The sequence below is a fragment of the Pelodiscus sinensis genome, chromosome 19, assembly GCF_052426305.1.
Source record: "Pelodiscus sinensis isolate ZL-2025 chromosome 19, ASM5242630v1, whole genome shotgun sequence".
Taxonomy (NCBI): Eukaryota; Metazoa; Chordata; order Testudines; family Trionychidae; genus Pelodiscus; species Pelodiscus sinensis.
In genome coordinates, this window is record NC_143070.1 from 19092919 (window position 1) to 19104907 (window position 11989).

Below are 11989 nucleotides of genomic sequence, written 5' to 3' on the forward strand. Positions count from 1 at the left end.
TTCGTTGTTACAGGACTGGAAATATTTTCTATAACACAATCGGCAAGGATTAAACCTAATAAATAGAATAGTATCCTCATTGTGGTGTGGTACTCCTACTGGAGACAAAATAACAGATATTGATTAAGAATCATTTCTTTGGACTCTCTCTCTCTCAGATGTTTCTCGCCCTCCTAACTAACTATCCCCTGTCCAAGTCTTTTCTTTAGTTTCCTTTCCACTCTTTTAGTTGGCTTGAGTGGAACCACTTGATGATTTTTCGGTTCTTTTTCGTGGTTATCTCTATCTGATAAACAGTTGGGCCAGCTTTGTTAACAATGTAGCATGACTTTTCTCACTGAAGTGTCGGTATAAAACTTTATCACCGACGTCCCATTCATGGAACTTCAGCTCGTCAGCTAGTCTCTTGTCCATTTTCCGAATGTTGCTCCTTAGGTTGACGGCTACTGATTTTTGAATTTCGCTCATCGTTTTCGCTGATCCTCGTGGAATGAGGTGTACAGCTAGTTCGGATTAGGAAGGCTAATCCGAACTAGCTACTCTGTGCTGCGTGTAGCCGCGCGGCACGGGGTTCGAACTGCCGGCATTTAAAAATGGCGCCGGCTGGCTTCATGCAAATGAAGCCCGGGAAATTCAAATCCCGGGCTTCATTTGCAAGTGCGGTATGCCTACATTACTCTCCTAGTTCGAATTAGGAGGGTAGTGTAGACATACCCTAGGAGGGACTGCCTTTGATGTCCCTGCCTGACGAGCGGGGTGGAGAACCCCCTGGGTGCTCGGGGTGTGAGGCTAGAAAGGTCTCCCTGAGCTCCCCACTCACTGCTCTGCGGGCCCAAAGAATACACCTACCAGGCACTTCCCGACGCACGGCAAGAGCTGCGAGGAGCCGTCCCAGGCCAGGCTGCAGAAGAGACTCTTCAGATTGGCCCAGCCGAGGAACACGGTGCAGCAGAAGAGGGTAACTTTGCAGCTCTGCAGCACAAGGGAAGAGCGAGGGGCCTCGCTGAGAGAGGGAGCGTCTGGGACACGTCCCCTCCTCCCTGCTCCTTGGGCTCCTGCTCTCCCTGCCAGGGGAGGTTCCTGCCCCTTGTTCTCAATGGCTGCACAGGGGAGGGGCAGAGAACTGGCTGGCGAGAGCCGGACAGGATCTCCACAGCTCAGCCCTTCTGCGCAGAGACGGCACGGCAGCGCCAGGCCGCTCTGAGATTCCAAAGGGGCTGAGCCCAGGGGCCCTCCCCTGTGGCCCCTGCACGTCACCAGCGGCCATGACTCTGGCGCTTTGCTCTCTGGAAATACCGAGCGTAGCACTTACCAGGATCACTCTCTGCTCCTCATCTGCCAGGTGGAGCAGCAATGGGAGCAGGCAGCTGGTGAGTTCCTGCTGCACGGCCGGTTTGCCTGGGTCCTTCACCTCGCTCAGCATGGTGCCCAGCAGGGAAATGGCGGCTGAGCGGACACTACCCCTCTCCTGGCAAGGACACCCTCCCGGGGCCCTGGGGCCTGGCGCTCACACCTGCCCCCTTGGGGAGCAGCAGCAGGCGGGGGAGGATCTGGGGACAGGAGATTTGGGGGGAGGCTGCAGCAGTGCTGGGAGCTTGGTGCTCAGGTTGGCCCAGAATGGCTCTGCCAGGGAGGGGGCTGAGTCAGAGACTCCCCACCCATGGCAGGGACCCCCTTGGATGCTGCGTGGCCGGCCTGAGGGGGGAGGGGGCTGGGCAGGGACATACCAGGGCAGCAGGGAGAGGAGGAAGGGGGAATGTGCTTCTCCGGGGTTCCCAGCCTTACGTCGTCAATGAGCGGGCGCAGGCTGACTGCCATGTCCTGGGAGATGGAGCCAAGCCCCTCCCCGGCGAGCAGGTAGATGGCGTCTGCCGCCTCCTTCATGGCCTCCAGGACAGTCCTTGCGTCCGTGGTGCAGAACATGGCGATGGTCCCTGGCACCTGGGCCCGTAACAACTGCCCTTGTGGGAATGCAGAAGGTAGCTCACCACTGTCCTGGGACGCAGCCTGGGGTAGGGGCTGGACCCTCCCTACCCATCGGCCAGACCCCAGGGATGGCCCAGCCCCCCAGCAGGGGAGAAAGTCCTTCTCCTGCCGCTCCGCCAGGTGCTTTGCACCCTGGTCCTTGTGCAGAGCCTGCCCTGTCGCCTGCTGAGAGCCGCTCCAGGCCCCGCCCACCGAGCTCTGACCCTGCCCCCATCTTCTCTGCCCTTGCCAAATTTGGGCTTTGTTGCCCGCCTCCCCTCCCCCCACTGCCCTGAGCGAGGACCTGAGTCTCCTTCCCCTCCCCACTGCCTCCACTGACCATGCTCTGCCAACGCGCGGGAGCAGGGACACCCCCTCTCGCCTGGTTCGCTCAGTAATGCACCCAAGGATCTGGGAGCACCACAGGCTTCCTCAGTCGCCTCTCAGTGGTGCCCCATGGTGCCCGATCTGACACCAGAGAAGTCAAAGGCAAACTCCTCAGAGACAGGGCGACTTACAGCCCACAACTGGGGCCCTCCCTCTGAGGCACCAAACCAGCCACACAGAGCACTGCTGTTCCCCACACTGGCTAGCCAGCAGTCACCCCAGCAAGCCGAGACGCGCCCTCTGAAGTACAAGTAGAGCGCCGATACCATCACTTCCGATACAAACCTCAGACCTGCCTGGCAGCTGTAGAAACAGCATCAGCCAATCCGAAACTTTGCACAGACATCTTACGTGGTCCACTTGCGCCAAGATTTGGTGCAAACATAAACCAGGGCTTGCAACAGTGATGTGTCGGTTATCTCCCAGCCGGGCAAGCCAGGCCCCTCACATTCCCTGGCCAGAAGAGAACACTGGCCAGGCCTCGCAGACAGAGCCTCCGTATTGCAGGGTTGTTGTCTCGGGTCCATTCCATCAGGTGTTCCTGGACGTCTGATTTGGAGACAGTGCTGAGGATGGAAGGACTCTGGAGAAACTGGAAAGAGAAAATCAACGTCAGGCTAAGGAGCAGAAATCTGCCTTTGGTCTGTGCCTGCCCCATCATCTTTGCCAACTGGCCACTTTCTGCGGCACAAAATCTCTGGAGTTAAGGAACCAGTGGCTGGTGTTTGAAATGGTCCATTCCTAGAAGGGCAACTAATCCATAAGCCCCTAATGAACTCCTGGGAAAGAGGACTTTCTGGGGACCGCTAAGCGTTCTGGGCAGAGCGCTGTGGCAGAGGAAAAAGAAACCCAAGGGGAAGGCGAGGAGAGGTGCGGGCTTGGGGTGCTGGAGAAACATCTCCTCTTGTCACATGGTCCCAGGGAGGTGCATCCAGCCAGGAGCAATCTCACCCTGCCCCCCTCCACTCTGCCCAGTCCCGCTAGTATCTGCGTGGGCAGAGGAGCTGGATGGCTGTGAGATTGCTGAACCGCTGGCCATGGGCCTCAGCACTTATTGGCCCAGGAGGGGTCTGAGCTGCTCTGCACAAGCCCACGTGTGCCAGGCCGCTCCGGACTCTCACCTCGGTGCAGAAAGTCAGGGCGATTTCTCTCAGCGCCTCCTCCTCCTCCCGACTCTGCACGATGGCGATAGCCTCTCTGAGAACCACAGGGACCTGTGGGTTCTGGTGCTCGACCATGGTTCTGGAAGAGTAAAGGGAAAGTCCCCGGGATTACCAAAGGGAGAGACAGTCCCTCCCCCATTGCGGGGCTGAGAGGGCCGGCTGGGGCAGAGGAGGATCTCCCGCCGAACTCCCATTGCCTAGACAGGCCTCAGGAAGAGGAAACTTGAGACTCCTACCTTGCGATCAAGCTCACCCCTCGGGAGAAGTGATGGCGGGAGGCGATCATTTCCCAGCCCTGCTGTAACTGGATACTGGCAAATTCCTTCCAGTATCTGGGCATGGAAAAGAGGGTCTTCACGGCCTCCAGGGACCTGCTAAACGCAAAAAAAAAAAAAAAAAAAAAAAATCCTGGTGTCAGAAATTTACTGCAGCCCCAGGCAGGGCAAACCAGCTCAAAGCCTGTGGCACAAGGCATGGTCAGCAGTAGCCGGCTTCCCCCAGGATGGACCCAGCACCCTGTCGGGGCTCACTGAGGTTTTGGCAGGTGGCGACACTGCAGCTTCTGCAGATGCTCAGTGCCCTCGCTCCTAATGGTCCAACACCTGACTCTTCACTGGGGCAGGTACCAGGTGACTGGGCACATGGGCCAGATCCGTAGTTGGTGAGAGGGAGCAAAACTCTGCCCGTTTGCAGCAGCTGAGGTGCCTTCGGGCTCCCCAGCTCTCCCCAGGGGAGTCCACACGGAATCAGCTTCATGGTCCCCCTTGCTCCTGCCTGCCAGTGACACGGCCCCCCTGCCGGGCCGGGCCCGAGTGCTGCCGGCCTTGCTGTCTCTGAGTGTGCTCTGGCGATGCTGCCCTGGGCTGGGGCATTGTGGGGCTGAGGCCCTAACACTTCGGCAGGTGGCACATGGGGAGGTACCGACGTGGTCCCTGCCCGTGCTGGGAAGGAGCTGGCCTGTGGTCGGGTCAGAGGAGCAAGCGTGACTCACAAGCACACAGGTGCCCAGCACCGCTCCCCCCAGACAGACCTGCCCAGAACTGCGCCTGGGCTCTGCAGGGGCCTTGTGTGACCTATGGGTGCAGCAGATCAAATCTGTTCTTCCCCTTCCTTTCTGCTGTTACCTCAAGGGGCTGAGGCGGCTGGATCCCTCAGGGCTGGATTTCTGGCTAGCCATCCAGGTCCCTGGCAGGCGCAGGTCCAGCACACGCTGCACCTGCCTGACGCAGAGGAGGAGCAAGTGGGGAAACATTTGCAAGATGGCTTCTCGGTATCCCCACAGGAAAAAGATCTCATAGAGCGTGTCCATAGCCTGGAGTCAGACGAGACAGAAAAGTCACTGAGCTGTCCCCACCTCCCATCCGCTCCCATGGCATTTTGCTGTCATGCTGGTGCCGTTTCCCACATCCTTGTGGCTTATGAGGAAGGAGGGTTAGTTCCTCAGGGGGGAGGGGAGATGTGATGGCCCCCAACCCGTCTTCCATTGCTAGAATGGGCGCAGAAGGGAACCTCTTGGAAAGATCAGAAGAGTCTGGCTGACATTATTCCCCATTCTCTCTCTCCATGGCCTAGCCCATGCCCTTCGCCTTCCCAGGCCTGACCAGAGGGGGGCAACACCATCGTGAGGGGACCTAAACTTCTAGGCGCATGTACAGGGCATCCCACGATCCCTCTGCTGCCTGAGTAACTCCAGTGCCACAAGCAGCAGGGAGCCAGGGTGATGCCGGGAGGTCGATGCAGTTTCAGTCCAGACCCCAAGTTGCTCCTGGCGACTGGCTTTCCAGCAGCTCCCGGTTTGCAGGTCCTCGTTTTCACTCCCCCATCGTGCAGGGCTGCTTGTGTGTTCTAGGCCCAAGGTAGCAACTTATCCTTGTGTCGAGGATCATCTTCCATGAACTTCCACAGCATTGTTTTGTGTCTCTCGTTGAATCTCTCTTCTCACCCACCTGTCTGTGGGGGGCAGACTGAGGTTCTAGGGGTGTGAATGTTCAAGAAGCAGCATAGCTCTGCCATGACTTTTCAGGTCACATTAGGCCCTTGGTCCATTAAACATCTCTCACAGCAGCCCGACCCTCGCAAGCACCTTCACAAGTTCATTGGCAATAGCAGCTCATGTGGAGGACTGCGTGGGGAACCGGGCAGCGTTGTTAGGATTGAAACACGCTTTTTATATTTCTTATTTTAGGTATAGTAATGTAGCAGTAATATAGCAATACAAGGCACATATATATATATTAACATATATTTAATTTTAGGTATAGTAATGTAGCAGTAATATAGCAATACAAGGCATATATATATTAACATATATTTAATATTTGACAAATCAAGTCCTTTCAGTTGAAGGTCTGTTTTCTTTGTTCTGAAGTAGAAAAATAGTTCTGGGTATTTTGTCTGTGTTAGTAAGATTAGAGGAATTCTGTGAATGTTGAAGGCCAAGCCTTAATTGTTTAATTTACAATGCTTTTGCTTTGCCATGCAGATCTGTAACCCCGGAGACTTGTGTATGTGAGGAGTGTGAATGTGTTGAGATAAGATGCAAAGTTATATGGCTTTAGAACCAGATGGTCAAAGGAGAGGGTTGAGCGAGTGCGAGCGAAGTCCAGAGGATGAGACAACCTGACTGCAGAGGAGTCATCTATAACCATCAATGCGTACCTCTACTCATGAGAAGATGGGATAATTGGCAGATTGACAAGCCTTAGAGCGGAGCAAGCCCCCCGAAAGGACGATTGACTACAGGATGAACCTTCCAGAGATGTTCTGGGAACACTCACATCAAAAGATAACATTCCGGTCAGAAGCTGACAGAGCGAGATCCATGGATTTTAACAAGAAGGAGGAATATATAAAGCAGGGTGCTTTGCTATGGAACTTTGGGTTCGTCTGCCACACTATCTGGAGAGGAGTATCGGATCGATCGACCGACAAGGCCCTGCTCCCCGCTGTGCTCAATCTACCTAGATGGACACAGACTCTTGACTGGTAACTATATCATCTGGCAGAACTGCGCATGCATGGTGTTTTGTGTGTGTTTGAAAAGCATATGCAACTGTTGTATTCTCAATCAATGCGGCGTACTGCCTTACCCCCCATAAAAGATCTCGTTGCTTCGTTTAAGCATAACAGCGTAGCCCACTAGCAGACTAATGGCCCGTGCTGCTCTTCTAGAAGGGTCCCACCAGATCTAAGGTCCTTGCTGATCTCAAACTGGGATCCCAGGGGCCAGCACTGAGGTTGACCATCTCCCTGGCTTGTGTCTGCCCCTTGCTGCCAGGCAGGCCTTGGAGGGTTGGGTCACTCCTTTGCTCTTGGAGAACATCCCCCCAAGATCCCAAACTACTTCACCAGGGTCAATGGGAACTTCTGCCGGGTCGGGTTCGAATCCTCCTGCCCCAGTTAGAGGGACCCCGACTGTGCTGCTTGTTTCACTCCCTCAGATGCCCCTGCTTGGGGTCTGGCTTCCCTGGCTCCTCTGAGGCCACGTAGTCCTCAAGCAGGGAGACAGTTTCAGCGAGGGGCGCCGGGCGGTGTCGCTGCGCCCATTCCTGCCTGCCCCCGGCAGGATCCGTGTCACGGGCGCGATCACAGAAGACTCCTTGGGGGTGTTTCCCAGAGCGCTGGCAAAGCCGCTGACACTCGCTTCTTGGCACTCAAGAGCTTCTCGCTACACTGTCCTGCTGGGCCAGGTCTCCTGGTCTCCCCCAGCTGAGGCACAAAGCAGAGACCCTCCCCCGCCCCCAGAGCTATACAGACATTGAGTCTATTCTGGTCTGAGGTCACAACTGTTTACACAACGCTTGATAGTGTAACCCCCTTTTTCCTCCCTGGGTTACTGGGGAGCAGGTCACACTCACAGGTGTGCCTGGGCGCCTGGTGTTTTAACCCAAAAGAGATCCTGAGCACCCCAGGTGATGGTGTTTAGTTGGGGAAAGCCCTATCCACCCCCTTGCTGCAGTCCCTTGCTGGCAATGAATGTAAAATGGCGGGGCCTCCACCGGGCTGGCTTTGTACACATACTGGTGTGCCTTGAGAGCCTCCAGGAATATACTCATTCCTACATAAATCTGGATCTAATTCCAGAATAACTACAAATCATATACATCTAATAGAACACTTTAAAATAAACAATCTTTACTTAACTTAATAAGGGATTAACAGAATTAGAAGTGAACAGCATTTACAAAACACGTAATAATTGATACTTATATAGCTAGACAACAGTGACCCCACCCCAGAGTGCACACACCCCTAGACTCAGTCCCAGACACTTGCTTGCGTTGGCGCACTGATGTTGCAGCTGTGGTGAGGATTTGGTCCAGGCTAAACAGCAGCTCTGTCCCAGGCAGCACTTTTCCAACAAGGCCCAAACTTACTACCTCATGCTGTGCCTATAGGAAGCAGCCTGCTAACTCCCAGTTCCAACAGGCATCTAGTAGCTGCACTTCAACAGCCCCTGCACTGGGTCAGTGTCCTTGGCAGCAGCCTGGCTCCCTCCTGGTTCCAAACTGCAAGGCAGAGTCCCAGACTGCTAGGCCTCTTTCTTCAAGCACATGGAGAGAGAGCCCTCTCCCCCACCAGAGTCCTTCCATCCTGTTTTTTCCCCAAGGGCTCATGGGAATTGTAGTCTGGATTGTAGCACACAGGATCTTTTCAGAATAAAACAGAGGCCCCTTTAGTAAGGGGACTACAATAATAAACAAAAATGATTTTATTAAGCACAAGCTGTGGGATTTATATGGGTGCAAGAGAGAAAGGGCAGAGCAAAGTGAATTACAAATGTCAGATAAGAAGAAACGCATCCGTAGTTTTAACACACACTTGAGCCTCTTACAAACTCACCATCCAACTGTTCTTATTTGGGTTAAACCTCCCAGCAAGGGCAGGTCTTTTCCCTGGGGTCTCTGGCTCTCTCTCTGGGGAGTGCTATGCCTGGCACAGACACAGGGGCAGCTCACTTCTCCGGGGTTCATAAAAATCACTGTGGATGGAAACTTGGAACACTCTCCCCACCTTCTATAGAAAATTACCTGCTCAGATGCTACTCTTTGCACTTTGGGTATAGAAGTGAACTGAAGTAAGAAAGGATCATGAGTAAATAAAGGGGGAAAGGGAATCTAGTGGTCAGGTGGGTATTTTTCTTTATTTTTTGGCTGGTTTGAATTGCTCTGTGTGAATCTATGCTTCCCCTCCAACATGCACCATCTACACATTGTTCCCAGAGATTGTTTCTGTTTGAATTTGTTTTCCTTAGTTGCTCTGTCACAGCTAGCAGCCACATATGTTTTATCAAATAGAGCTTTTGTTTTGTAATGAAAATCACTTTTTGAAGGTGATGATTCGATTCTTGTGCCCTGGAAGGTCAGCGGGTCTGTCTGCGTCTGTCTGCAGGCCTCAGACTAAGAGGTCAGCTACGAGAGACTGCAGTTTATTTTTCTCTTCTCTTGTTTTCCAAGCTCTCTCGTGCTAAAAGAGCTTGGGGTACCCCCGGGGAGAATTCAAGTGCCCTCCCCTGTGTTTAGGGATAAATCATTTGATGGTGGAAGTTCCCCCCCGAAGTTAGTAAATCTGTGACCCTGGGGAGTGTTGTAAGCAGCGACTGTAAAGACCAGGCATTTTTTTTCTTGCAGATCCCCACGTTCTGTGCTCAGAGTGCAGATCAGCCCTGTGACGTGGTGTCCCATCCCTGCACTGGGGCTGCAGAGGTGAAGCCAGGCTGCCTGGCAGAGAAGGTCGCACCCCCACAGGCGTGCTGGGTGGGCTCCAGCTGGAGGTAGCTAGAAAGGCCGGTGGAGCAGCTCAGACAGGGCTGAGGCCTACGGGGCAGAGGTGCCGCTGGGGCTCCCGAGGAGAAGCGCATCTGCACCCAGATGCCGTTACCAGTCAGCAGAGAACCGCAGCAGAAGCCTCGGTTTGGAGATGGAGCACAGGATGGGAGAGAAGCTGGCAGGAAGCAGCCCAGGGCGGGTAGTTGAACCCCGGGTGCTCGGCCTCTTTCGGCTGGATTCCCCAGCCAGCTAGTGGTGCCCCACTCCAACGCTGACAGGGTGCACTGGGACCCGGTGGAGAGGGTGGCCTGGGTCCTCCTGCCCCTCCACACCAATCCCACCAGGAGTTCTAACACACCTGTGGCTGCTAGCCTGTGTGAAGGGAGCTGCCCTGTTGATTTGGAGCACAGGGAGTTAAGCCCTGTGTGCAGGGAGCTGCAGGGTTGATTTGGAGCATTGGGACACACACGGGGTTGAGCTCCAAGTGAGGGGCCTCCGTGTTCGATGGCGAGTTCGCTACGTGACAGCTCCAGACTCACTTACGGCCAGAGACACGCTGCAGCTCCTCTCCTCCCGGTGGCTCTTCTGGAGCTTGTCCAGCAGCTGGTGCAGCACATGCCGGGAGAGCTGTGCTTCTTCCCCCAAGGCCTTCCACAGCTCCCTGGCACCTCTGCAAGGTCAGAAACCGAAATCAGAGCGTCCCTGCTTGCCCCCCTTGTCTCCCCAGGGAGAGGCTGGGAAGGCCGGTGGGAAAGGGGGCCCTTAGAGGAGACGCCCGGGGGCTGGGAGGCTGAGGCAGGTGAGTCCCTTCCGCGAGCTCTTCATTTATTCCCTTCCCCAGAGGCCTCATTGCTCCTGCAGCCTGTGCCGCTGCTTCCAGTAACTGCCCTCGGGCTGCGCACAGCGTGACACCACCCAGCCCAGCCTGCACCAAAGGCTGCTCGGTGACACCAGGCTCAGAGGAATCTGCCTGACGCCAGTGGAGTCCCTCTGCCTGGACGGGCTGGGACTGAGTCCCAGCTTGGGCCCAGTGTCTTGTAGCAGCTCAGTGCTGAGGCTCTGCTCCTCCTGCAGTGCGGGGAGCGGGTAAGACACCGAATGTGACCAAAGCAGGAGGTTCAGGAGCTTGGCCCTGGAGATAGCGCTGCCCAGGGTGGGGGAGGTGGAAGGTTTGACACCTGGCGAGGGCTCCGTGAGGTTCGTGCTACAAACGCCTCAGCTGGGTGGCTCTCCCCAGTGCTCAGTAATACCCAGCTGGACGCAGAGTTAACAGCTCAGTGAGATGACAAGAGGCGCTCGCTCTGCTCAGAGCTCCTATTGCCGGCTGGCTGCAGACTCAGGCGGGCTGCACTGCATTTACACTGGAGTCATGGCCCAGGGATGCTCCCCATAGCCTGGTCCTGCCCCCCTGGTGGAGCTGGCGGGAAGGAGGGTGACCCACAGAAATCAGGAGCCTGTTGGAACTCTCCAGGGACCTGTCACGTCCGCACTCTGGGCAGGGAAGGGGGAGGGGCTGGTTTCCCAGGGGCTGGGCCTGGGCATCTCCTCTCAGAAGGCAGGGACAGCCCCGTGCCCAGCAGAGAGCTGGCTCCATCCCTGTGGCCTGCCAGGCCTTTCCCGCGCTCTGCCCTGGAGAAGGAGGAGGGGAGGGGAAATCAGGGGCTGAGGTGATAACAGCCTCTCCCTACCTGTCCCATGGCAGCACGTGGGCCACACAGGCTGGAACCACATCCCGGGGGTGGGCGCGAGCCAGCAGGGCGATGGTTCCCAGCGTGGCTCTTCTGGCTCTGGGGTCCTCGACGTTGTCCAGCCAGGTGAAAATCTCTCCCATGACGTCTCCCACCTGGAGGCAGCCAGAAAGCTGAGGGGGGGGGGGATTGCTTAAGAGCGGCCTCCTGCCAGGTCACCCCTCCTGGCAGACGGCGCTTGGAGAAGGGCAGGAACGTCACCAAGTCAATGAGCCGCTCTTGGTCCCAGTTCCCCATGTGTCACGCGGGTAGAATTCCTGCCTCCCCACAGGGCGATGGAGTTCAATTGATCAGGGGAGTGACTGATGCTCACACCTCCTAGGAAAGTAATAGAAATGTAGCCGTGTTAGTCTGGGGTAGCTGAAGCAAAATGCAGGACAATGTACCACTTTAAAGACTAACAAGATGGTTTATTAGATGATGAGCTTTCGTGGGCCAGACCCACTTCCTCAGATCAAATAGTGGAAGAAAATAGTCACAACCATATATACCAAAGGATACAATTAAAAAAAATGAACACATATGAAAAGGACAAATCACATTTCAGAACAGGAGGGGGATGCGGGGGGAGGGGGGAAGGAAGGAAGGTAAGTGTCTGTGAATTGATGATATTAGAGGTGGGGAGAGTGGGATGTCTGTGAGCTAATGGTATTAGAGGTGATAACTGGGGAAGCTATCTTGGTAATGGGTAAGATAGTTTGAGTGTTTGTTCATTCCTTCCCGTAGAGTGTCGAATTTTAACATGAATGACAGTTCAGAGGATTCCCTTTCAAGTGCAGATGTAAAAGGTCTTTGTAGCAGAATGCAGGTGGTTAAGTCATTGAGAGAGTGTCCTTTCTGGTTAAAATGGCAAGAAACTGTTTTTTCTTTGTGATCTTGTCTGATATCTGTTTTGTGGGCATTAATCCTTTGGCGAAGTGTCTGAGATGTTTGTCCAATGTACATAGCAGATGGACAC

The 11989-nt window shown here is 55.0% G+C and overlaps 1 protein-coding gene across 1 annotated transcript; it reads right to left on the minus strand.

The window, feature by feature from the left end:
- Nucleotides 1-1559: 1559 nt before the first annotated feature.
- On the minus strand, nt 1560-11268 carry LOC149522244 (maestro heat-like repeat family member 5). Its single transcript, XM_089771518.1, has 7 exons — nt 11233-11268; nt 10972-11126; nt 9827-9953; nt 4640-4827; nt 3752-3889; nt 3474-3594; nt 1560-2944 (listed from the first exon to the last, which is right to left on the minus strand). The coding sequence occupies exons 1-7, from the start codon at nt 11266-11268 to the stop codon at nt 2768-2770; spliced, it is 942 nt and encodes a 313-aa protein (XP_089627644.1). The 3' UTR covers nt 1560-2767.
- Nucleotides 11269-11989: the final 721 nt, after the last annotated feature.